Source organism: Carettochelys insculpta, chromosome 2 (assembly GCF_033958435.1).
Source record: "Carettochelys insculpta isolate YL-2023 chromosome 2, ASM3395843v1, whole genome shotgun sequence".
NCBI classification, from domain to species: Eukaryota; Metazoa; Chordata; order Testudines; family Carettochelyidae; genus Carettochelys; species Carettochelys insculpta.
Window position 1 is genome coordinate 231884726 of NC_134138.1, and position 27427 is coordinate 231912152.

Here is a 27427-nt window from a genome sequence, read left to right on the forward strand (position 1 = left end):
CTGTTAGGGGGCTGGCACCTTTTTCCCTGTGGGCCGCCCTTTTTGAATATGCCCCTCTCCACTACTCCATACACGGGCAGCTGCAGCTGAGAGCTGTGCGGCTCTTTAAGTCCCAGCCTGGCACCTGCAGCTGCATGCTGGGAGCGGCGCGGTGCCCGCTGCCCCAGCATCTGCAGCCCAGTGTGGTCCTGAAGCAGCCCCGGCAGCCTGGCCTGGCTGTAGCTGGTGTGACTCCAGCAGAATCAGGAAAGTAAGTCGCTGGCATTCACTTAGCAGGAGGGGGGAGATCACTGGCTGTGGGGACCAGGGAGGGCATTCAATAGGGCGTGCTGTGGGTACTGGCTCTAGGGAATGGAGAGAGCATTCAGTGTTGGGGACTGGAGGTACCTGGTTGTGGGGAAGGGGGACAGCATTCAGTGGCGGCGGGCGGGGGGGGAGGCTGGGGGTATCTGGCTCTGGGAAATGGGAAGAGCATTGACTTAGGAGGTGCTGGGGGTGCCTGGCTCTGGGGAAAGAGGAGGGCATTCATTCGGGAGGCAGGCTGGGGAGCTTGGCTTTGAGTGAAGCAGGGGCATTTATTTAAAGCAGGGAAAGGAGGAAACTGTGGCAAACGTGCAAGGACAACAACCACAAGTGTGGCGATCCTTGATTTGCTGTTGGATGCCACTGGTCGAAGGAGCCATTTGCAGCTCCCACCGCTACTGCTCTCTTGCAGCTCCCTGCTGCCATGCTGAAAAAGGACTCCATTTAACTGGTTTAATGGCTGGCATTAGGGATCCAGCCATTCAACCAATTAAATTGAATCTATCCTTTCAGTGAGGCAGAGCGCTGGGAGCTGCCCCTGACACACTGTATGTGGCAGAGAGGGAGCTGTGCAGCTGTGCAGGAAGGTGAGTGAATCCTAGGTTTTGGGGGGCTTAAGGGGGGTGATGGGTTGGGGCTGTAGGGGGTAGCTAAGCCACTGAGTGGTGGCTCAGGTCCTGTTGGGGGCAGTTAAGCTGGCAGGAGGGGTGGCTTGGGCCCCACTGGGGAGGTCAGTTAAGTCGCCAGAGTGGCAGGTCAGGCCCCACTGGGGGGCAGTTAAGCCACCTGGAGGAGTGGCTTGGGCCTTACCAAGGGGACAGCTTGGGCCCTGTTGGGGTTGGGTCATGCCACCAGGGCAGGTTAAGCCACCGGGGGAAGGCTTGTGCCCTGCCTGGGGGCAGTTTAGCTGCCCTGGGGCCAGCTTAATCTCTGCTGGGGTGAGATGTTTGGGCCCTACCAGGGTGGCAGTTAAGCCAATAGAGGGTGGTTAAGTCGTCTTGGGGTGGGGGGAGCAGTTAGGGGCTTGAGTTCTGCCACCTTTTTTCTAGAAAAAAAGCATTGCATACGAGCATGACCCCATGGCTATGGGCTTCCTGGCACCGAATTCAAATTTGTGGGCTTCCTGTTACCTAATTTCTGTGCACCTGGAGAGCAGCGGAGATGGAAGCGGCCAGAGTGGAGGACTGTGGGGCACTGTAGGATACATACAGGGTATCTCTGGAAGCTAATTAAGTCTATTAAAAGACATGATTTTTCCACGCTAGCCTTAATGTAAACTTTTAAATTCGAACTTGATGCTACGTTGAGTAGCTTTCCATCATGTTAAACACCGACCTCAGCACTGCCTAAAATTGAGCTAATGGTATTTATAGTGAAGACAGTGACACTGTGAAATCAAGGTAACTGCTTTAAATTCAACATAGCATAGCTGTGGGGTCCTACTTGTAAGAGAGGCTGAGAAACTTCTTTCTTTCTTTGCTATCAGCACTGTGAGCACATCTACCCATTCAAAATAGCCCCAACATGGAGCTCCTGGTTCTGCCTCTACCTCTGCAAGCTGAGCATTTGGATTTTGTTTTCAGCACTGATGCCAGCTCCTGCCCCACTGCCCCACATGGCAGCTAGGCTGTTGGGGGCATTGTGCTTGTATTGGAGGCTAAGAAACTTATTTTCTGCGGTTCACATTTGTGCAGCCCCCCCGACCCCCATCATAGGTGCCATGCAATCAGGGTCTTTCCGACACCTAACCACATCACGTAGCTAGTCCCTGACCCAATAAAAGGACATGCTTGCTGCTCAGTGTGGACCATGCTGCCAGGCAGCACCAAGTCCTGGCTTGTGTGTAGTGAGGGCTCCAAAGGCAGGAAAGATTTCCAGGGGCTTGCTGCCACTGGGGGGAAGTCGCCCCTGACGGATAAGGTGTTGGGAGGCTTCCACTCTCTACACCCAAGCAACACTGAAGGGAGCATTTCAACTGGCCCTTCATCCTCTGACCTCTCAAAATCACGCCCCCATAGAATGAGAGGGCTCAGCCCCCTAACAGCCTTGAGGCTGGTTCCCCCACCGGAGCACCACCACTTGTTGAAATTTGGCAAGCCCCATCCTCTGTGTTGGGCAACTATGTAGTGTAGTGGGAAGCCCAAAATCTTCTTCCTAACCTTTTCTACCCTCTTTCTTCAAGCTTTGGCAAATTCCTTATCAAATGGCATCCTTGAGATGGGAAAAGTGGCTGGGGGGCCAGCTGAGAAGACACAAGCACCTGCTGTTTTTTGTAAACTCTTTGATATTTCAGTTAGAAAAGCAAGAGATTTCAGTTAATTTGGCAATCTTTGGTGATGCGTTCTTTCCAACCTTCATTTCTTTTGGCAATTTTTTTTATCAAATTGACCCCTTAAGACAGGGAAAAGTGGCCAGAGGGCCAGCTCAGATGACGCAGATTCCTGCATGATCCCAGGGCACAGAAGCATTCATGCATATGTAAAAAAATACAAAAAACAAAAAAACAAAAAAACCCCAAAGCCCTGCTTAGGTGAGAGGCTGAGAAACTTCTTTCTTTCTTTGCTATCAGTGCAGCTGTGGGGTCATGCTTGTAGTGTAGATGTAGCCTTAGTCTCTCGGGTGGTAAGCAAGGACATGTGCTGTACTGTGATAGGTCAAAATGAAAAAGAGTCTCACATCCATGAACATGTACAAAAATGAATAATTATGAGAAGATATATGCATATACTTGGCATGATGGAAGGACTTTTGTTCCCACCATGAGCTGTAATGAGAGAGGTGCAGCACAAAAAGCTTTGTCCAGAGATGTTGTGATGCATCTCAGAATTATGCTAGGAGGCTTCTCCAGACCTAGAGCCTATCCTGTCTTTCTGAGCTAGTATGCCGGAGAAGAATTGAGACATTAGTGAAGAGTGGAATTTGTCCTTCCTGTGTAAGTAAAGAGCTGAATGTCTGATGTTAGGAAAAAAATCCCAGTGTCTAATGCACTACACAGATTGCTAAAAAAATACAAGCCACTTGTGCAAAAATAACCCCTGACATGCTGCCAATGCTACTTTTAAAGTTATGGCTACCTTGGAGCCATTTATATCTGCACACCCATATTTTCCAAACAGTTAGAAAAAAGATGTGCATGGCTTGTTTGACCCAGATACTCCTCTCTTCTCCATCCCCTTTCAGACCTGTCAAATCTCCCAAGAAATAACCAATATTCCATTAGAGAGAATTCCACTACAGTGTGATCAAAATTAAAGCTTAGCAACAGAATGCTCAAGAGCTATAGACCCTGTAGGTCTATTCAAATTAGCCCCCAGTCAGAAGTAATGGTGAACTCTTAACATGTAATAACCCTTCGGTGTCCTGAAGCTAGTAAGATTCTGAGCTCTCCCACCAGCTAGGAGCTGGGCAGGGGTCAAAGTCACAAAAGACACCACCACAGTTGATACTTATTGATGCAATCATTGGAAGACCCAACAGAGATACATCAGCCCTATTTTTATTATTATAGTGTACTCAGGCCACAGTCAGAAAGCAGGGTCTCTTTCACCACATGCAATACAAAAGTAGCAGAGACAACTTCTGCCCTGAACAGTTTGCAATCCATCTTATGAACATGGAGGCTCACTCCCTCACTCCCCTTAAATCTCAAGTTCCTCCTAACTAGAACTATCTCACATCATGTGGCTGGGACACAATGGGGCTCTGAACCTGATCTGGGGCCTCTAGACACTCAAATATTTAGAATAACATGCCATTATTCTTAGACAAAGTCAGTGTTAGCAGTTTGGGGTGGGTATGGGGAACAATTTTTCAATCTCCACTCCAATATGTAACAGATTTCCATCCACTGCAATCCTGCCACTGTGCACTGAACTGGTGACAAGATTTGAGGGACAGTTAGCAGGGATGATTCTCTGGAGGCACAAACTTGAGCTGGCAAGAAGTGGGGCTGTAAGTCACTAATTTTCTTCTCCAAGACAGACCCTAAAATTACTGGGCACAAAAAATGTCTGTGCTTAGTGTCAAAGACAGAACATTTTTCCCAAGGACAATATTCCAAATAAGGCAGGATTAGGAATGGTCATTTGTTACTTCTTGCCCCTAAGAGGGATCTCTGAGTATTCAGTTGTATTAACACAATGCCTGTTCCTTCCCCCTTGGCCAGTTGTAGGGGAGACTATGAGAATTCTAAAAGCTCTATGAAAAATCAGAGACAACTTTTGAAATCTAGGGCTTGATTTACTTCTCCAGAGCTTTCTTCACAAAGAAAAGGACTAGGAAGTATTTCTTCCCTAAATGTAAACTGAAATTACCCTTGACACCTCTACATACCTCAAACTGGGGCATGGGGGAAGACACAGTGCAGATTTTGCAGGCTCCAAAGACTGGTTTTGTGCTTAGAAATGTTGTTTGAAGGTTACCAGGAATGTATTGTTGGAGGAGTGTAGGAAATTTTACACTGTTGCTACCATAATGGATCTATTTTGAGAACATAGTTCACTATAGTCCAGTGAGAACCTTTCTAATGTATCAGATCCATGACATTTCTGGCACTTTTCACCCAGTTCAGTCATTTACATGGAAAATATGATGTCTCAATTCATATTTTATTGTATTTATGTTAAAACTAGACAAGATGAGTGGTGCACAATTGAAACCACAAGACCCACGACATTTATTCTCCTTAAGAGATGTCTGAAAGTCCAAAAATACAAAATGAATGTTATTTTTGCAGAATTCTTTTAATATGGATTTATTTTATGATAATATTTACTTTCAGAATCATTCTACCATACAGAAGGCACAGGGCCAAGGAGTGGCCACTTGATGCTGTCATCCCACTGCGCAAACAATTGAGACGCTAAGCAGTAATTTACCCGTTTTAGCCTGGTGTATGGAACACCCCTGCAAGGGAAGATTCCAGGATATATTAGTTATTGGGCTCAGTACAAGAGTAACCGAATGAACTTCTGTGGCTTGTGTTATACAGGAGGTCTGACTAGATAATCTAATTGTCTCTTCTGGATGTAAAAGCTACAGAAATGAGAGATGGAGGGGACTGGGTGAAGTGGGAGCTGGTATGAAAATATGAGGCTTATTTGCAGATGCCCTCGCTTCCATCAGTCTCCTGAGATCTTTTAATTTTGAGCCCTGAGCACCTTGTTTTTATTGTGGGTGAATCAAACATATGCACAAAGCGAGGCATTTACAGGAAAATCCACAAATGAGGGCTCAGTGGGTTACAGTATACGAGAGCAGCTCAGCACTGAGCCAGACCAGGCCATTCCCATCATTCAGAAAGTGCACACATTATTTTAGTCAGACTGTACTACATTGTTTCAAAGTAGCTAGTTACAAAAATCTCCCACACAGTGACAAACAATAGCCCTGCTATCAATCGTCCTGTGACATGTTTGCTGAGCAACTGATGCCCTGGGTTGTTTGTAGACTAAAACAGTGTGGCAATTATCAAATATGAATTGCTCCTCAGCTTTCCTTGAACACGAAGCAGCGTGTAAGGAATGAGGCTCTTTAGATCATGGCTGCAACTTGCTAGGAAAGGTACAAGTGTTACCATCTGGGTTATGCCCAACAAAAATGAACCATTTTGGTACTCTTCCAATAGAATTCCATGTTTACCAAATAATATGAACTCAATTACTACGCTACATGCATCATGTCTATCTGTCATGAGTGAAATTCAGCATTGTGCTTTGAGACACTCATGGCTTGCCTGTGTCAGCTGACTCTGGCTGGGTCTACACTTGCTGTGGAAGATCGAACACTTCGGTCACTGTTGACCCCAGAACTCCTTGCGAGCCACAAGGCTTAAAGAATGCCGACAGGAGGAGAGCTCCCATCAGCATTCTGCAGCGAGGACAGGGACAAATATCAATGGCTGCAAAATCGATTTTTGATATGCAATTGGCATACCTAAAATTGCACATATTCAACGTAAGTGTTGACCCAGCCTCAGCCACACGCTAGCAGGCTGTTTAACATCAGTGTAGACTTCCAGGCATAAACTACAGCCAGAGCTGTGGGACCTTCTCACCTCACAGGATTACAGAGCCCAGATTCCAGCCCAAATATCTACAATGCCATTCAACAGCCTGGAGTTAATTAGCTCAATCCTGTGAGCCAAGAAAACTAGCATGAGCCAGCTCTAGATTTTTCATTGCACTGTAGACAGATCTTTAAAAGCTGATATTCCTTCCCCAGTTAGTAGAAAGAAAAGATATCACTGAGCCTTCAACTGGTCTCCATTCTCTCACACTAGAATAGCCTGCCGAAAGAGTAAGGGAAAGAAGAGAACTGGCCCAGACAATGCGGTCTAGTTGTCTATGATATTTTTCTTCTTGACACTACTGGCAATCAGACCTTGGTATTTGGCACTCCCTAATTCAAAGCAGGGATTTACGAAGATAAGTCAACATGGGACATGAGAGGGGTCTGAGCAAAGAAATATCCTTTTAAGTACTGCTAAAAAACAAAACAAAACAAAACAAAACAATAATAAAAGATGGACCCAACTGTGCTACTATGTACTTTTGAACCACAACTCTAGAAGCAATTATTCCAACCATATAATTGTAGGAGCTTTTATGAAGATTACACAACTGTTTGATTTCTTTGGTGTATTTGTTAAATTACTCTGGTGATAAAGTATTTGCTTTCCCAAATATTCCCAGGCCCAAATTTGAAATATTTTAGAAAGCTCCACCAATACAGTATTTAAGCACTGAAAATCTGATACAAAGCTCACTGAATTCAATGGTAATAATCTCTCCACTGACTTAGATCAGCCTTTGACAACAGGACCAAAAGAAAAAAAATCTCTCTAAACTCAGTGATATTAAAGATGCCACTAAAGTTTAAATCCGCAGAATAAAAGTGAAAGGTGTAAGCATCAACTATCACTGATACAATCAGATTTAAATATTAGGTCCAACACTAATCCCCTGTGTAACGGGATGTAAATATAATTGCAGTTGTCCCTGAAGCTGAAATCAAGTTGCTACTTCTATTGCTGATACTGCAGAATTTATTCTGCACAACTTCTGTCCTTCTCCAAGGTCACTATCCTCAAGATCAGCACTTTCAAAGTAGCTACACACTGAAACAATGGAAAAGATAGCCTTTCAAAGGGCTCTCTGGTAGGTCAGAGTCACACCCCAGCATTGCAAAGAGGCCTTTGAGCAAAGCAGGGGAAAGCACTCACCCTGGACTTTCATTTCCTGTCACCAAGAGCTGCTTTGCTTTCCTAGTAAATGGGAAAACAAGCAACAGTGCAGTGACTTCAAAAGGAACCGCTGAACTGCTGTATTTGTATGTTTCATTAATGACAAGCAAAAGTAACATGCTCCCTCCTAACCTGATCTCTTAAAATATTGGAAATATTATGACCTCCTAAGCGTAGAAATATTAAGGGGGAGCTGGTCATGGGCTCCATAGGTAAAGCTGCAGTGAGTTTTTCCATAGATCTGAGGCACATCCCATAACACTTAGCATTGCAATTTACTAAATCCAAACACGTGAGACGGGATATGGAGACAGCAGCATCTGTGGCAGACTAAGCACTGAGGCACCTTGGCCCACTAGAGTATAAAATGGCACTCCCAACCCCTTTTAAAGGGGTTGCAGTGGTTAGACCCAGCGAAACCTGCCACAGCCGGACCCATGAGGCACCTCTTCCCTCTTTTCTCAGAAGGCCCAGGTATTCCCAATTCACTGCTGTTGGGGTCAGGGGCATACGTATCTCATGATCTCCCTCTGATCTCCTTGTGGCTCTTCTTGAGAGCCAACATTGCACTTGCCATGTCAGACACTTACTGGAATAATTGGAGAATTTCTATTTTTTCAATTTTTAAGCTCTCAAGCCTGTAGTGAAAACGAGGAATTTACAGTTGAGCCAGTTGTTGATTTAGCTACTAAAATCTTATTTGATGGAGAGCTGGAGGTGCAAAAATAGCTTTAGTCTTTGCCATAATCCCTCTGAAGCTTCTATTTTAAATATCTTATTGATCAACACTACAATAGAAAAGTGTTAGTGAGATGCCGAATACATATTTTTTCTTATTCCAGTTCATTGTGTTAACTGAGATGTACTATCATTTAGGGATCTGTATAACTTTGTTTATCTTTCCAATGATCTTTTTTCGTCACTTTCACAATTTAAAAAGCTAATACATGCCTATCAAAAACAACTAATCTATGAAGGAACACAAGAGCAACCAGCTGTTATTTAGTAATGGTAGAGTTCGCCTCAATGCCTGCTCTGTCTTTAAATCATCACCTTCACACCATATGCACTGCATTTGGGAGACCAGTTGAACGTTGCCAGCATTATCTCAGGAAAATGCCTTCCTTGGGCTACTTGTTGGGAACAGAAAAACTGCAACAAGATGGTTATCAGTATTTTGAGAGGTTCTGTTTTACTTAACAAGGGTTTGCCTATGATATTAGTTCAAACAGAATGCTCATACATCACTAGCAGTGTTCATATATAGTACATGTGTGATGACAATGCGATAAAATGCCATGATGTATTAAGCGCACAGGGGATTTGGCAAGAGTGCTGGAGCACAGTCATGCACTTGAGATGATAATTACACTTTCAAACAGATGGACGCCCTGCCTTCCGATCTCAACCACTGAAAAGAGCGACAGGGACCTCCCTGAGAAAGAAGCAAGATATTTTGGCAGCCTGGCAGATTGTAGCAATAGCAAAGTCTCTGCACAAAAGAATGCATGCACTTAAGAAAAGCGGGGATGTTTTAAAAGGGACTATTGATGAAGAGGATGAAGATTTATACAGTTCTGCATCCTGGTTAAATTACAGATAAACTGCAGGGCTCCATTTAAACTGATTTTGAAGCCTATTTTGAATTCAGAGCAGAACTAAACCATTTAAATCATGGTTTAAAGAAAGAAGGTAGATATGGGCTAAATTCCTTGATGACTTATGTCCCATGGAGCTGCATTAATGTAAGTCAGTAATTGAGCTGGCCAAATCTGTTTAATTATATCACACGATTTATAATCCTAACATTGATCTAATTTACAACCTATTGCTACCCAAAATTCTGGCCTTCACATTTATGTTAATTTATGAGCAAGGTTACAGCCAGCAGCATGCTGTTTCTGCAAGTATAGAAGGTCAAACAGAAGCTTTTGCTGAGCCCACCAATCTACAAAGCCCTACTGTCGCTGTCGCAAGCTGTAGACTGTCATTTTGTAACTGGATTAATAAAAATCATGTGCATGAGGGAGACACGGTTATATGATACTCATCCATACAGAAGCTGTTGGTTTGTTTGCTCTTGCAGCACAAGAATCTGTGATGCCACTTGAACACTTTCAGAGAGGTATCAGCTCTTCAATCTTACTTTTATGTTTTAACCTCAAGAATAAACTGCGAAGCTAAGTGTACACGGAGCCCCGCTGCCACGCTGCTGCCGGCAGCATGATACAAATGAGGGCTCTCAAAAATGCAAATGTTTGCTCATTTGCATATTCTTGTGGCTCATTTGCCTGGTCCCGTGAGATCCCCCTGCCGCTGGCAGAAAACTAGCCACATAGACGTGGTTCTGTCGGCAAAAAACCCCCTTTGTTGGCAGCCCCTTATCCCTGCAAAAAAAATCAGGGATAAGGGGCTGCCAACAAAGGGGGTTTTTGCTGACAGAACCACATCTTTACAGCTTGTTTTCTGCCAGCAGCAGCAGCCTCTCCAAGCTGGGCAATCTCGCAAGACTATGAAAATAAGCTGCCCAAACATGCAAATGGGTGACCATTTGCATTTTTGAGAGCCCTCATTTGCATGACACTGCTGGCAGAAGCATGGCAGCAGGGCTCCATGGAGACGTGGCCAGAGAGAAAAGGAAGTATAGAATATTAAGCCACTCTGTTTTTCATGTCTATGCCAAAATATGCCAGAAAACTAACACATCCTTGTATTTTTGATTGTAAATGCAATTGCTGGGGCTGGATCCAAAGCTCAATGAATTAACAGGATTCTTTCCATTAACTTTGATGGGCATTTGGATGAGGCCCCATTAAAAAAAAATGCATCATTGGCCCTTTACCAGACAGAAGGAGTCAGAAAAAGAAAAGAACACACCACAGTCCTTCAGGGGAACCAAACAGATAGTCAAACAGGTTGGTGGTGCTTTGGCCATTGTAAGACACTGTTAAACTGAAGGAGATGGAAGACTTGAGAAAAAGAATTTCAGTTATTTAAAATATTGTAGGCTGTGGGGCTGCTCTTGAGAGTCAATGGTTTTCTTCAAAAATCCCCATTCTCTAATCTCTTGCCTTAAAAATAACTTGCCTTTTGGTCATCCTCAGAATCCACAAACAAGCATGGCACTGCAGACACTGTACTAAAGGAATAAGATACTCTGCCTTTTGGGAGAGTGAGACGTTAGCAGACTAAACATGAAATTACCATTGAAGATTCTTGTTTTGCTTGTGCTTCAGAAGAGGACTGTCTCCATGCAGACCTTGCACCAGTTTAATGAAGGTTGTGATGTTAGCATGATTTAATTAAACTAGGATGAAAATTTGTGTGAAGACACTATTCCATTCTGCTAAAACTTGGTATGCCCCTGTTAAATAAGTGAAAGGGTTTACTTTAAAATTAAAATGATTTATTTCTGTAGTGTCACAATTAATGTAGTTTTAATCATCTTTGTTGCGTAGCTGTTAGTTTTGCCTGCTTTGGAAATTTCAGGCATGAGGCCAAGATGGGAGCTTTCCACAGCCTGTCCTTTGAGATGGTTAGTTTTATGCTTATAAACTTAGTAGCATTAAAAAATTAAGATCCTGGTCAATGTTCCCTCTAATCTTTTCCATCCTTGTGCAGAATAGATTTTTATGTGCACCCAGGCATGTACAAATGGGTACCAACAGTAGAAACAAAAAAATCCTAGCTGTGGGTGCTCTGCTGATCAGCTGAGCAGGATTTGAATCTCTGGCTGCATAAACACACAGCTTTCAGGGAACACAGATCCTGGTATCCTTCACTGATAGCAGATGCCAGAATAGCCACGGTGACAGAACCACCCATTTTCACCCACAGCTATCCAGAAGATTATGACCCTTCCTTTCAGACACAGACTTGACTATAGTAATGGTCTTCACACGTTATTTCTGTAATCATAATTAAGAATAACACCATAAACCTGGCACAAAATCGTCTAACGTCTTTCATTCTGATCTCAGGTGTCTTACTTGAGAAGTCTATCACTTTATTCACTGTAAGCTGCTTGAATACAAAGGATGCTAACTTTTAATCAGCTTTTTAATCTCTGTACCACTCACATCTTTAGCAAAGTCAAAACATGCCGGGCTCTTCTACAATTGCCCACAACTTCTAAGGGGGTGTGCTAATCAGGGTGATGGGAGATTACTAGTTAAATGCTGTGGTGAATATGCAGCACTTCATTAGGCTAATTCTCCCCCACGGCATGTGTGTAGCCACAGGCACTTTGAAGTGCCTCTGCTATTTTGAAGTGCTTTTGCTCCCCAAAATTTTGAGGAGTAAAGGCACTTTGAAGTAGCACGGGCACTTCAAAGTGCCCATGGCTAGACACATGCTGGCACTTCGAAGTTTGACACTTTGAAGTTGCTGCGGGGGAAGAATTAGCCTAATAAAGTGCTGTGTACTCACCACAGCCCTTCATTAGTAATCTACCATCACCCTGATTAACATGCCCCCTTCGACGCTGGGGGAAAGTGTAGACCCAGCCACAAAGTTCTACTTCTCTAATAGCTGGAATTACTTGGCACAAACATAGATTATTTTGAACTAGCAAACCAGAATTTATTGTTTTTAATCGTCCAGTCATCTCTCTGACACTGTTAAACCTAGAAAAAGAACTGTCTGAGCATAAACCAATGTTCCCAATGCTGGTCTGAAATAAACCACTAATAAGTCCAAGCTGAGGATTCTTTCTAGGTAGACTTTGAGTTTAAGCAAGTTGACTTTAGCCATGCTAATCACCCCCAAATTATCTGCAAAGGCTATTGAAGAAGGAATGTTTTTTTATTTTCCTTCAGAAAACTAGAGAGAAACTAGAAGAAGTAAGACAGAATTCCCCCTAAATCAATGTGAATAGCTGGAGATAACAAATTTAATATAATAAATCTGTTACTCAGAAAATGTGTCTGTTTTTCTTGCTAAACTTAAGTTTAGCAGTGTAGTAAGTATGGATGTGCTTACTGAATGGAGCTGGAGCTCATGTTTATCAGACTCTGTATTCCTTTGCAAATAGCAGCCTCCCTGCCTCCTCCAATTTATAGATTGGAGAAGTTTGCTAATGAGAAAAATAATTAAAGATTCAGAGGATTGAACTGCATATATGAAAGTCCTTAATGATAACACAGGCTTGTACTCTAAAGGCATACAACTGATTCTAATCAATATAGAACATTCTGAGTTTATAACTGGCAGGCACTGAAAAATATTCCTTGCTTTCTAGGTCAGATCTACAGAGACTTAAAAGCAACTGCATCCTATTGTCCCTAAGGTGTCTTCTTACATTTATAGGATAGCAAAATGTTGGCATAGAGAATCTTTGGAAATTTAGGGCTTTAGACACATCTAATACGTGCATGTTTTGAACACAGAAGATCAGAGAGCATCTGTCTCTGAGCAAGTACTAATAGAGGGAAAAGATTGCAAGAAACCTCCCCCATCCCAGACCTCTACATGCCTGTGGACAATCCAGCCATAATGTGACTAGGTAGCTCAGCCAGTAAGTGAGGCTAATGTCAGCATGAGCTCCAGCTGACTGGGATGAAGAGGAGCCTAAAGCTCCGCTGTCATATGGCTAAGTTGAGCAGAGGAAGTAGATCAGACATTCCATGTTGCTCCCTTTGAAAGGGTGTCACAGTAACCCCAGAACTCACAGAGAAAGTTAGCTGAGTACTAGCTGTAGTGGAACACAGGAAAGCGCAATCTAGCGGAATTAGAGTGAATGGCATTTGAAGCGTAGCCCTGAACGTCAAGAGGTTCGGGCGATGATGTCATGGTACCAGTGGGAGGAAATGTGATATATGACACGGCGTGATCTCTCGTCGTGAAATGGCATCATCCTTATCTCCCCACATCTAGAAGATGCAACTGAGTATGGTAGCTAGTTTATAAATTTCCCCAGTGCTATATTACAAAATTTCACTCTTTTCTAATCTCAGCTGCCCAGTTGTGATCTACAGCTGGGAATTCCCACTGCTTTTAGAACTACATTGCTGCACACTGTGAGAAACGTATATTGTAGGGGTCAGCAACCTTTCTGAGGCCAGGTGCCAAAATTTGACCTTAGAACCTCTACGTATGGTCCAAGTGCCGGTGATACTTTTTAAAGTGCAGCTGGGGCCCTGCACTCCTGCGAGTACTGTCCCATGCTCTGGTGAGGTCCCGTGCTTCAGTGGGGGCTCCAGCCTAAAGCCATGAACTCCAGGCCCAGCCCTGTGCCACAGGTGGGGCAGGGCCACCATGGTGGAGACTCCGTGGGGGGGCCTGCCAACCCAGTGGGGTCCCCAGCCCTGCAACCTAGTGGGAGTCCTGCAATCTAGTGGGGGCCCTGCAATCCGGGCCTGACTCTGTGCTCCAGGACCATGCGCCAGTGGGGGGCCCTTTTCTCCAGGCCGGGCCCAATGGCCCAGTAGGGACTCCAGCCCCAAGACACAGCCTGGCAGGTACACCATGGTGGGGACTCCACAGTGGGGGCACCGCACTCTGAGCCCAGCCCCACACACCATTGGGGACCCCAGCCCATGGTCCCGTTGCTCCCGCTTCGTCACTGGCCCCATGCTCCACAGTGGAGCTAAAGCACCAGCCTTGGGACCCACACTACAGCACCATGCTCTGGCAGGGGCCCCAACTCAGGCTCTGGTCCCACGCTTTGGTGCAGGCTCTGGCCCCAGCTCTGTGCTGGGACATCTGCAGTGGGCTCCACCCCTGACCTGGTCCCACATCAAGGTCTCCATGGTGGGGCTCCAGCCTTGGCCCTGTCCTGTGGCGGGGGCTCTGCATCAGGAGGCCTGGTCCTGACCCTGTGCTCCTGTTCCTCCCCTGCTGCTTGAGGGAAGAGGGGTGGGACCAGAGCTCCCCCACGTCAGTCTAAACTGGCTTGCACGTCAAGAGTGGCATGCATGCCAGGAGTTGCTAACCCCTGTTGCACAGAGTGTTTTAGCAGCTGACATTGGATTGCTTTGCAGCGAGAGATTGTATTGCCTACTGAGCTGATGCCTATTTCATACAATAATACAAACTTATATACTGTTTCTACTACGTTTGCACACAACTGCACTCACACAAATTCTTCAGGCTGTCCTTGTCATGTTTTCCGTTGGACAATAGTAATTAACAATTTCTTTATTAGAATAAAATCTTTCACCTACAACACCTAACGTGCATCTAACTGAGCCTCCGTACTGCATTTCTCTTCTGTCATTTAGATCCTAAATGTAATGAATGATTTTTCCTCCTGAGGAGTCTGTAATTTCACTTCTGATATTCATATTTAAGAATAATAATACAGATAAGTGGAAGTTTCTTTTAAATAACCTAGATGGAAGGAGAGATTAATTTTCTGGAACCCTTTCCCAAGTTCTAATGGCCAATTTGTTTTCCTTCCAGTGGATCATAGGTTTTCAGTATGATCTGGATTTCATTCTAAATGTATTCCTTATTTGTTCAGCAGGCTGACCTGTGTGAAAGTTGGTAACTAAAGCAGCTCTTTCCCAGTAATTGAAAAAAGGTACACAATCAAGAAAAATCTGCTGTCAGTAAAAACTATTACCTCTGTTCCCAGGCCATAACAACACATCTGATTTTTAAACTAACACTTTTAGAAGACCCTATCAATTGTGAAACCAGTAATACAATTAAATGTTGGCAACCAGAAAGCTGAGCAACAGCACAACGACATCACTGTGCAAGAATCTGTCAAATATATTAGCTTAATGATGGCACAACTGAACCCTACTGAACTACAGTGTGGTTTAAATAGATCTTAAAATTGTGTTGTTTTACTTACTTTTGAAAGACCTTTGCTGTACCCGAGAGACGAGACAGGAGTGCCCTGAATCACATCCAGTCATTGCTTTACTAATACAGATTGGGGTCTTCCCTCTTCCTTTTGTTCTTGACTCACATCTAGCTTCAACAAAACAGGCCCTGGTAAAGAAGTGTGGCACCCTAATACTCTGTTAAACCGGTCAGGTTGTACTCTGCCTGTCTACTAGATAGAGAACTGATTAAAAATAAAGCATTGCAAATAAAACTGAGTCACCAAGACAGCAAGCTTGGGGATTCAAATACAACAAAAATGACTACAGTAGTGTAATTAGGGATAGTTCATTGATAAAATTCCTCACTACAAGCAAACCTTTTCTAAGTGCCCAAGTCTTTTTATATTGCACCTCTACCTTCCTGCTATGTTGCAGATTAGCTCTTAACATAGCTCACTCTAAATATTTACAAACCAGCTGAATAAGACCTGATCCAGCAGACCTTTATATTTATGCAAACAAATGTCTAATTGACCTCACTGGTGTCAGATTATTTCAGGTATGGAAAGACTCCTGCCTCCTTTGGCATATAGCACTACAGATTTGCTCAAGCAGGAATTGTTAAGAAATCCAATGCAATGCCTTTGCTCACTTAGGCACCCTACTAGGAGAATCAGTGGCTGTGACTACAGAAACACTACAGATCTACAGATTACCCAGTGTAAAATAATTCGCCCAGATTTCAGTGCTATTATGGAATACCAGATTAATGGAGAAAATAGCCATGGTGACTGAGATAGCTACAGCACTACAAAGGTGGCCAGCGCCTCAAACTTTCCTGATGACGTTTTCTTCATTTTGACCAAAGGAGTAATGAAGCACTCAGCCATGCCCGCTGATGGGGAGTGGGAGGGTGGGTAAAGGGGACAATACAAAAGGGCCTGGAGTGACCAGCCACTGCCACTGCTACTGCAAAAGCAGTGCAGCCAGAGTCCCAGGTCCTTTATATTGCTGCTGGAGCACGTCATGGAACACTCTGGGCAGCACTGAGGGCTGGGGGTGGTCAAGCTGCAGTCTAAGCAGCGCTAAGGGCTGGCTGCACTAGCTCTGCCCCTTCCAGTAGGGGCCCCATCTCTTCCAGAAGCATGGAGCAGGCCCTCCCTCCGCCTTGCTCGGGGGCCCAATGAGGCTGTCAGCTCTGTTGCACACAGCAAAATATGTGAGGAGTAAGAAGCCAGAACAGAACACAGGAGCCGGAAGAAAGCACTTTCCCTTTCCATATACATAATCTTTCACCATTTACTAAGGAGTAGAGAATGTGGCACCATCCTTGCAAGTGCCCCATGTCAGACGGGAAGCCCCAAATGCAGTCCAAAGGGATTCCAGTGCTCATGCACCAGACGTATCCAGGCAAGCCGCACGGTCACATCTAACACCTTTGCCCCATGAGCGCTCAACTTGCATATGGTCACCTGATGTTACCGGACAACATGCAGGTGCCGTAGGTCTGTAGAAAAACTAGAGCACACATGATCTCTCTGGGTGAACATCTCATCTCAGGTGTTCCTCCAAAGGCTAAGATTTATGCAGATTCCACTCTGACTGCTAACATCCAACGTGTCTGAGAAGGTCTTGGACTAGGGAGTATCCAGCACCTCTTGCAAGGGTCAGATTCATAGTATCACTGTAGAAGAAACTCAGTGCGAGGTTGTGTTGCTCACCACATTAGCTGGAATCTGTCTCCACACCATGAAACTAGCTGGACATGAACAAAGGCTCGTGTTTAGGCAAAATGCTTCTACTCAGTTGCACTCCCAAGGTCCCAAATGTCACTTTCTCTCCAATGGATCAACCATCTGTCTCTCTCAAACACAACACACACAGGCACACACACAGACACAGCCTTCTCATTAACCCACATGGTCACTCCCATTATGCTGAAGACATAACCAAAACATGCACCTTTCTTAGGAAGCTTATTATGGGTTGTTTAACATCTAAAATGTAGAAGAGTCCTGAGTGTCACCCCCATAGACAGAACAGCTCATGTGTTATAAAGCTCAGGCGACATCTACACTAGCCCCCTCCTTTTGGATGGGGTATGGTAATGAGGGATTTCAGCAGATGCTAATGAGGCACTGCCATGAATATGCAGTGCGTCATTAGCATAATGGCAGCTGCACACGATTGGAAAGTGCCACTTTCAAAACACACGTCACCTGTGTAGTCGGGGGCCTTTTGAATAGAGCTCCTGACTTCGAAATCCCCTTCTTTCCATTTGGTTTTGAGAAGAAGGGACTTTCAAAGTCTGTGAGGTCCTTTCGAAAGGCCCCCGGCCACAAGGGCAGTGCGCATTTCCAAAGCGTCACTTTCCAATCACACATGGCCACCATTATGTTACTGAGGTGCTGCATATTAATAGATGAGCCTCATCAGCATCTGCCGAAATCCCTCATTACCATGCCCGTTCCAAAAGGAGGGCGCTAGCATAGACACAGCCTCAGGGGGTAAGAAGCCATGGTAGTCGGTAGCTTCACAAGCAACAAGCAATCCTGTGGCACCTTACAGATTAATAAATTTACAAAGTCACGAGCTTTCATTCGTAAAACTCACTTCCTCAGATGAAAACACAGAATCCGGGATTTATATAGCCAGGGCTGGGAGGGAAAAAAGGTCACCTGTTACTGGTAGGAGTAGTTAATGAAGCAAATTAAGTAGGATGTGTTCCATTCCTGTGAATATCAAAGGTGGGGAAATTGCTCTTGTAATGCACAAGATAGTTAAGAGCTCTGTTCAGGCTCAGGTTATATGCGTCAAATTTGTAAACGAATTCCAATTCAGACGTCTCCTTCTGTAATCTTGTGGTAAAACTCTTTCGGCCCATGCCACCTGCCGGTTCACGCTGTGACACAATTTTCAGCTCCTCCGAGCTGCTTGGAGTGCAGGTGGCAGAACAGACACAGAAGAATAGGTGATTGATCCAAAGCACTCTGGGAAATAGGCATGCTGAGAGAAACCTGCTTTGACTGTAATTCGCTCCATGTAGAGGGCAGGGCAATAAATAGAGCCCTCTGAATGCATTAGCAGAACACTAACGAATTGCTCTGAAGAAAGATGTTATTGAGGACAAACATATTCACAGTACAGTGCTCGCCCAACTCAAAGAGAAATGCTAGCACCTTCAGAAAAGAAGGGACAGCGTGCCTCTGTCTGTCTGGAGTTACTCTCTGACATGAATGCCAATACATCACACAAAATCTAATTTGGCTCCTTTATCCAGCTGAAAGCACTCAAAAGACTCCATGTGAGTCATTTCTAGCACTGCTATGTACCTGCCATCAGCTCAGATTCACTGCCTCCGGTCGTATTCTGAAAGGCAAGTCAGGTTGCTTCAAAACCGCACTTTCATCACTAGTGAAAATCCCTTAACAAATATAAATGTGATCCTGAAGATCATACAGCAAAACTCACAAAATCAGGGTGAAGAGAGAGACCTGGTTCCTTAGTTTCACACCACTCTGTAGCTCCACCTACCCGCCCACCCACCCAAAAATACCCCACTTCAGCGGCATCTACACTAGCAAGTTCTTTCAAAAGATTTTTCAAAAGAAGGGGGCTCTTTCAAAAGAGCCCACAGAGGATCTACATACAAAAACTATTCTTTTGAAAGCAAATCAAAAGAATGTGGCGCTCCTTTCAAAATCACTCTTCCTTTCCCATTTCAGGAAGGCCGCCCCCTTTCGAAAGCTTCTTTTGAAAGAAAGCATGTGTAGACACTCTGCAGGGCCTGTCTTTCGAAAGAGCACTCTTCATTTTCGATCCGCAGCCCGGTCTTTCAAAACAGCGGGGGCTGCGTGGATGCACTCTTTCAAAAGAGCAGATCACTCTTTTGATCCACGTTTTTGTGTGTGGATGCACGCTTTCGAAAGAAGTTCTTTTGGAAGAGATTTTCCGGAAGAGCTTCTCTCGAAAGATCTCTGTAGTGTAGATGTAGCCCTAATGACATCATAGCAGCGACACCATTATGTTAGCCATAATCATAGTCCTAAAGTTCTCAAAATTCTTTGTACCACAACCCCCTTCTGACAAAAAAAAAAACAAAAACCTACTACACAGCCCAGAAAGAAGCACCGAGCTTGCCCAATCCCTGCTGTCCTGGGTGGGGTGGGGCCAAAACCAAAGCCCAAGCCCCATTACCCTGGGGGAGGGATAGGAGAAAGGAGCAATGGGAAAAGGCCAATCATCTGAGCCCTGCTGCCCAGATCTGAAGCCACTGGGCTTTGGGTTTGGCCCCATACAGTAAGGCCAAATCTGAAGCCCAAGCCCAGGGCAGAGGGGCTCTGCCTCTGGTCCCAGGCCCAAACATGCCAGCCACGGCGACCCAATTAAAATGGGCTCCTGACCCTCTTTGGGGTCCTGGTGCACAGATTAGAACCACCATTTTAGGACAAGAAATAACAGTGCTTGCAGATTATGACTAAAAGGTTAAACCAAATATGTTCCAGAAAGGCCAGTTGCCACATCAAAGTAATTTATTGGTCCCTATTGTCAATGCACTGTTTAGTGTTACTACTCACAGTTAGACAACACACACAAAAAGGTACACATGGAGAAAAGTGACCCAACTGCATGGAAGTCTATTAATCTGCAAGGGCAAACCACTACTAGCTGAAATGCTAGCTACTTATCTAAGGCAAGACAGCAGACAACAAGGCTAGTGACTCACTAATTACCTCACTGGTACAGAAGTATACCCATGAACTCGCCACTAACAGGGTTGGGCATATGCAGGAGATTACTGGCATCTAGTGTGTTAATGTTATTAGGTCACAGGTCTTACCAGAGATGTGTGTGAGAGCTGCAAGCTAGCAAAGATCCTCAGCTGCCTTAGCTCTTTGGGATTCAGAAGGAATCTTTAGGATTATCTAGCCTGCCTTCCTGTGAATATGGGCCACAAGACTTCCATGAGCTAACTTCTTCAAGAGCAGACCTTCTAGAAAACACATGTTAAGTGTCTTGCCTGAGATAATTACAATCATCAAAGGAAGGGAGACGGTCCCTCAACCCCCTTCTTCAGTTCCATGTATTTGATTTGTCAGTTTTTCTTGCAATTTTTTCGGACCTCTGTACTTTATAACAGAGTCTGGACTGGAAATGCTATAGATCTGAAGAATTGGTCTTTCTCACAAAAGTTCATCACCTAATAAATTATTTTGTTAGTCTTTAAAGTGCTACATAACTGTATTCTAATAAAACAATCCAGCAGACTACCATGGTTACCTCTTTGTTACTATTCTTTTTCTTCAGCAAAAAGTGATTGAGCTCCTTCAGCCTAGCACTGTAAGGCAGGTTTTCTAGTCCTCTGGTCAGACTCAAAGCTCTTCTTGGAAGCCTTTCAAATTCATCAAATCATCCTTCAGGCCCAACAAGGGGGAAGGAGCAGCTACCCTAGGGCGCAGTGATTCAAAGGCTCTGCTGTTGTGACATAACAGATAACTCCCTCCATGTGCAAGGGTGCACTCAATGGATTAAACACACCTACACCAATACACGAACCATTGTCCACATTAATGTACAATATATTGATGTAGTAACCCTGTATCTATTAAAATATATTATATTATTTCCTTTAGATTAAATATTACATATTAAAGTATGTCACAAACCAAGTTGTAGGCAGTGTGATCTAGTGCGAGGAGCGGGAGTCTGGACTAGAGGCTGGATTAGAATCAAAGGGCAGAAGTGTAGGCACGATCTGCAGGCAAGCCCATGGTCAGAGCCAGAAGTTAAGAAACAGGCTGGCAAAAACTAGAGCTCAAAGTGAGCAAGCAAAGGGTGAAGCCAGAGCTGGGAGGGAAGCAGGCCTGGCACAGTTCTGGATTTAGAATGCAGTGAGCAGATACCATGTTACACCAGGGCTCAAAGGGTGATCTGTTAGCTCTTCTGGGCTAGTGAGGAAGCACACTCATTTACAACTTGTCTACACTAAAATGCAACAGTGGCACAGCAGTGCTGCTGCCGCAACGAGTCAGTATAAACACTACCTATACAGGCAGTTCAGCTCCCGGCAGGTGGTAGCTAGGTCAGCAGAAGAATTCTCCCATCGACCTGGCAATGTCTACACTGGATTTTTCACACCCCTGAGAGGCATAGCTATACTGATGTAAATCCCTAATGAGGATCAAATCTTCATGTGGATTTACTGAGCCCAGCCAAGCCCATGGGATTGCCTGGCATATGAGCCCAGAGGCAGCAGAGTTCCTGACACAGGGATGCGCTCCCCTTGGATAGATCAACAAGAAAACATCTGTCCAAACAGCAGTTTGGGGGTTCATGTAGTATTGCCACACCCCTCACATCCCGCTTTGTTGCACATAGTCAGGAGGTGTGCAGGGGTCTGCCCCACAAGCATAGTGTACAAGGTGGAGTACAGGTCTTCACGCTGGAATCCACTGGCTCCTGAACACCACTCGGGCTGTGTCTACACCTGCATTCCTCTTTCGAAAGAGATATGCAAATGAAGGAAATTGAAAATGCAAATGGGTGCAGATTTGCATATATGACACCTAATTTGCATGTTTTATTTCGAAGTAGCTTCTTTCTAAAGTAAACCCCATCTTCAAAAGAATCCTTCGTCCCTTTTTCTATGGGAAGAAGGATTCTTTCAAAGATGGAGATTTACTTTCGAAAGAGCAGTGTCTACACTGCCCTGTGATTCTAATCCAGCCTCTAGTTCAGACTCCTGCTCCTTGCACTAGATCACACTGCCTACAACTTGGTTTGTGACATACTTTAATATATAATATATACTCTAAAGGTAATAATATAAGATATATGATGTATCATAATAAATTGCAAAAAAGCTATTCTGAAATAAGAATATGCAAATGAGATGCCAAATATGCAAATCTTTACCTCATTTGCTTTTTCAGTTTCCTTATTGTGCCTGCCTCTTTCAAAAGAGGAATGCAAGTGTAGACACAGCCAGGGTGAAAAAAAAAAGCAGCCATCTAGCATTTTAAAGACTAACAAAATTATTTATTAAATGATGAGCTTTTGTGGCTCATCAGACCCACTTCTTCAGGGTGAAACTACAGCTCATTAACTAAACACTAGTGACTGAATGGGTGGTACAAGTGAGAGTCACCTCATAAGCAGAAACACAGTTCTTGTTTAATGAGCTCAATTCAGAACTGCTTCAGCATCATCTAGCACACTGAGCTGAGAGGTCGCAGGGCTGACAGAAAGACGACATTGCCCTGGTTGGCTGACCCCAGACAATCCAGAGAGTTTTCTGACATTACATGCTTCTTGCACATATTTGCTGTTTCCTCTCATATCTAAGGGGTTCTGACAGATTAAGGTTGGCTCTCGGACTATGAATTTGGCATTACATTCTCTTCCAGTTTTTGAACTATGTTATTCATACTAGTGGGTTGCTACTTAATTAACTCCACTGCTTCCAAACTGCACACCATGTTTCTGGGACAAGGGTAGGGGAAAGGATGGGTGTATTTCCTCAGTGTCTCTGTAGCCCAAATAACTCATTGGGACTGCAAAGAGAGCTCATTAGGTTAAATAAGGAAATGATGCATTTTCAACCTCAAAATGTGATGTTTCTGTGCACCAGGTATGGCTAGCATGAGTGCTAGCTGTGTTGCTCCAACAGAAATGTTGCTTATTTACAGGTAATGACTTATTCAACTTCCTCTTATGTCAGCTCTTCAAATGATAAGATAGCAGTTGTAGTGCAGAGAAGGAAAAAGGAGTTCTGTATGGTCTTGGAATCTGGTAAGTGAAGCTACATGAGGCTCAGGATGGATAGTGTCCAAGAATGTACAGCTATGGCTGAATGTGGTCAGCCTGAAAGGCAATTCCAAACTGCAGAGTAATAAGCATAGGCTTAACAGGCTGTTTCCCAGGAGTTCATGGAGATGTGGCTCACACACCGGCTACGTCTACACTAGCACACTACGTTGAAGTAGCCTATTTCGAAGTAAGGACATCGAAATAGGCTACTTGGACATGTATCGTCTACACGTCCTCCAGGGCTGGTGCCGTTGACGTTGCACGTTGAAGTAGCGACGGGGAACATCGAAAGGAGCTGTCCCAGAAGTAAATGTGGAGCGTCCACACACACAAGCGCTCCCCGTCAAAATAAGGGGCCAGCAAAGCCCCAAGCCACTCCCTTAAAGGGCCCCTCCCAGCCACACTTGCCCTCCACAGCACAAGATCCACAGAGCCGACAACCAGATGCAGACCCTGTGCACACAGCATGGACCCCCAGCTGCAGCAGCAGCAGCCAGAAGCCCTGGGCCAAGGGCTGCTGCACATGGTGACCATAGAGCCCCGCAGGGGCCGGACAGAGCGTCTCTCAAACTCTCAGCTGATGGACACCATGGAGGACCCTGCTATTTCGAAGTAGCGGGACGCGGATCATCTACATGCACCCTACTTCAACGCTGAACGTCGAAGTAGGGCACTATTCCCATCTTCGGATGGGAATAGCAATTTCGACGTCTCACTGCCTAACGTCGATTTCAACATCGAAATAGCACACGGTGCATGTAGACGCAACGTGTGCTATTTTGACGTTGTGCCGGCTACTTCGAAGTAGCTGGCTAGTGTAGACACACCCACTGTGTGGTGGATGAATGGAACAGTCACAGAGGCTGTGGCCACGCTTGGTCAAACCTTCAAAATGGCTATGCAAATGGCCATTTCAAAGATTACTAATGAGGCACTGAATTGAATAATCAGCACCTCATTAGCATTAGAATGCTTCTGGCAGCGGCGCTTCGAAAGCGCTGCTTTCAAACACTCACGGCTCGGTGCGGCTACACGGGGGTCCTTTTCAAAAGAGCCCCGCACCTTTCAAAATCCCTTTATTCCCCTTCACTGAGAGGAATAAGGGGATTTCGAAAGGTGCGGGGTCCTTTCAAAAAGGACCCTCGTGTAGCCATGCCAAGCTGCGAGCGTTCGAAAGTGGTACTTTCAAAGCGCCGCAGCCGGAAGCATTCTAATGCTAATGAGGCACCGAATAGTCAATTCAGCACCTCATTAGTATTCTTTGAAATGGCCATTTGCATGACCATTTCGAAGGTTTGACCAAGTGTGGCCACAGCCAGAGTGTTTAACCCCTCACCAGTGCAGTCACTAGAAGAGCAACCTGTGGTTTTTGTCCCTGAAATATGGCACAGAATTTGGTGTCTCTTGTGGTTCAAGCCAGGACCATGGGTGTTGCCATTACATTCAGGATGCTCTAGGAAACACTATGATGCCGTCATTTTGTTTCCCAACATAAGGGATATGTTAAAGATGCAACCAAGGTGTTTTCATGTGGCTTTAGAGCTCCTCTCTTATTTACATAGCCATATTCCCTTTTCCACTTTCCTTCCATTCCCCAAACAGCTATCCCATAGCAATGGCTTTGCAGAGAGGAACATTACTCAAGTGCTCTCCTGCATTCCCAAGCATTTCCTAATAAGCTATTCCCCATCCCTCTCTTTAATACACACTTTTACAACCATGCACTGTGCTCCACAGCAGCGCAAAAACCTAAGACAGACAAGTGCTGTGTGGCCACTATGACTTCAAAAGGATTATTTATATCAGGGTGGGCAATAAGCTGCCTGTGGAGCAGATACGGTTCACCAGTGTTAGCCAATGGAGGGGCTGCCGGAAACTTTATTTACCTGCACGTCCACAGGTACAGCTGCTCCAAGCTCCCATTGGCTGCAGCTCAACATTCCCAGACACTGGCAGTTGTGGCAAACAGCCTGGGCCAGGCCACTGCTTCCTACAGCTCCTATTGACTGAAAATAGTGAACCACAGCCACTGGTAGCTGCAGGCAGTCATACCTGCGGATGCACAGGTAAATAAAGTGTCTGGTGGCCTGCTATGGCTAACCCTAGTAAACTGTGCTCAGCCCACATGTCGTTTATTGCCCCCCTCCCGGATCTATATGAAAAAGAACTACACACAAGGCTAGGTACTTGCAGAACTCTGTCCTTGGTGCTCCCCACGTTTCCATTTTGAGTGGACATATTTATGGGGAGTGTTTTAAATATATACACACTATATATTTCCTTCTTATATATAAATGTGATTTCTGCTTCTTGAATTACTATGCTTTGTGGAGACTGATTTAAACATACATACACACATGCAGTGTGTGTATATAGTTAAAACAGTATCTATAAATAATATTAATACACAACACAAATTGTATACATAAATAGTATTTCTGCTTCTTCCATTAGTTTCTGATGCCTATAGCATAAGATCACCCTTCATATCTGATGGAACTGGAAGGGACCTAGAGAGGTCATCGAATCCAGTCTCCTGCCCTCACAGCAGGACCAAGTACCATCCCTGTCAGTTTTATTTTTAAGTCTATTTGCTGTGGACCCCTAAATGGCCTCCTTGAGGACGGTACTCACCACCTGGGGTTTAGCATGCTAATTCTCGAAACACTGAGCTAGTCCTCCCCACAACTGAATGTAGAATTATAAGAGATATCTTCCCCTTTCCACTGACTTGCACATCTAAAATTATTCAGGGAAATTAATAGTCAAACACAGGCAGGCCCATCCCCAGCTGGCCTCATCCAGGGATCAGGAGACAGGCATCCATGCAACCTGAAACAAGTGTCCCATCCTTGTCTGGGCACACCTGGTATATGAGGCTACAAAGGGGAGCTGATACCTCCCCACAGGTCAGCATCCCTTGGTGGCAGAGGGAGGAGCCCAACTGATGTCGGTAGCCCCGGGGTGGGTACATAAAGGGGAGCCCACACACCTCTCCCATGGCTACGGTGGGGGGGAACAAAAGTGGGAACCTGCACTGTCCACCCCCAAACTACACTCTAGAAGGCAGAGCTGTGATATATCAGCATCCCCAGGGACCAGAGAGATGTAACCAGCCTCACCCCTTCCCCACTGGTATCCCGGGGACCCTGTTATGTACCTTCACTCCATACCTGACACCAGACTTATGGAATGGTGGAGAACGCAGAAACAGATGTATATATTGCATCTGAAGTGCTCTTGTTCAAATCAGTGCCCTGCAACCGGTGTGCCACAGCACACTGGGGTGCCACGAAGTGGTGCTTAGTGTGCCTCAGAGCTGTGCGCCAGGAGTGCCACCTGCTGCTCTGAATATGTGCCCCACTGCTTGGTGGGAGAAGAATATGGTGGCGGTGGAGCTTTGGGGCAGTGGCAGCGGCCATGGCGGCAGCTCTGGGGCCATGGCAGTGCCTCTAGTGAGTTGCCAGCATCGAGTTGGGTGAAAGGTGGGCAGCTTGGAATGCCTGGCTCTGTGGGAGGGGGTGAAGGATTGGGTTGAATGTGAGGGCTGTGGGTGCCTGGCTGTGGGGAAGGGAAGGAGAATTGGGATATATATATTAGATATGCCATGAAATTATAATAAATGCTTAAGTGTGTAAAATTATAATAAGTGCTGAAGGTGGTCAAGGTTGCTGAGCACTGGTTTAAATAATAAAAATGTGGGGAGTGAAAAAATACTTTTATTGAACATTATCTAATGTCTGTCTTACCTTCCTATTGGTCCCAGATCTCCTGAATCCTGGCTTCCAGCTTCACTGGGGGTGCTCACTGATTTCGAAGAGGGAGACATAGGGGTTGGGACTAAATAATGAAAATAACAGGTATCCCATGTTAAATCATGCAGCGGCTGCACTGATGAAGAGCAGTGTCAGACAAATCAAAACCAATGAACCAAAGGATAGCAGATAAATGATTGGGAGAGTTTGAAATGGTGAAAGCAAACAAGAAAAGGAAAGAAAAAAGAAAAGGAAGAGAGTCAGGTGAATTTTTAAATATTTTTGGAGATTTTAAAATTGCAATGACTTTAGAGAGGTCTGAAAGCCAATTGTGATTCTATATATAATGGACATTGGGAGCACTGTGGAAGTAAAGCAACATTGCTCTTTCTTTTGCTAATTTTAAACTTGCATTGTAGATGGTTTTAAAAATCCAATCTTTTGGATTATTTGTTAGAAATCTAAGTGAACTCTTCTGCTAAAAATCAAATGGCACAAGGCAATAAAGCAATTACATTTGAATTTAAATTAAAGTCTGTTGA

At 44.8% G+C, this 27427-nt stretch overlaps 1 protein-coding gene across 1 annotated transcript in view; it reads right to left on the bottom strand.

Annotated features, from left to right (window-relative positions):
- DYNC1I1 (dynein cytoplasmic 1 intermediate chain 1) overlaps window positions 1-27427 on the bottom strand; it is a 291917-nt gene that overhangs the window by 235331 nt on the left and 29159 nt on the right. The window contains exon 4 of the mRNA XM_074986221.1: window positions 26880-26970. Coding sequence (XP_074842322.1) covers window positions 26880-26970 — 91 coding nt within the window. The remainder of the gene's footprint in view (window positions 1-26879; window positions 26971-27427) is intronic.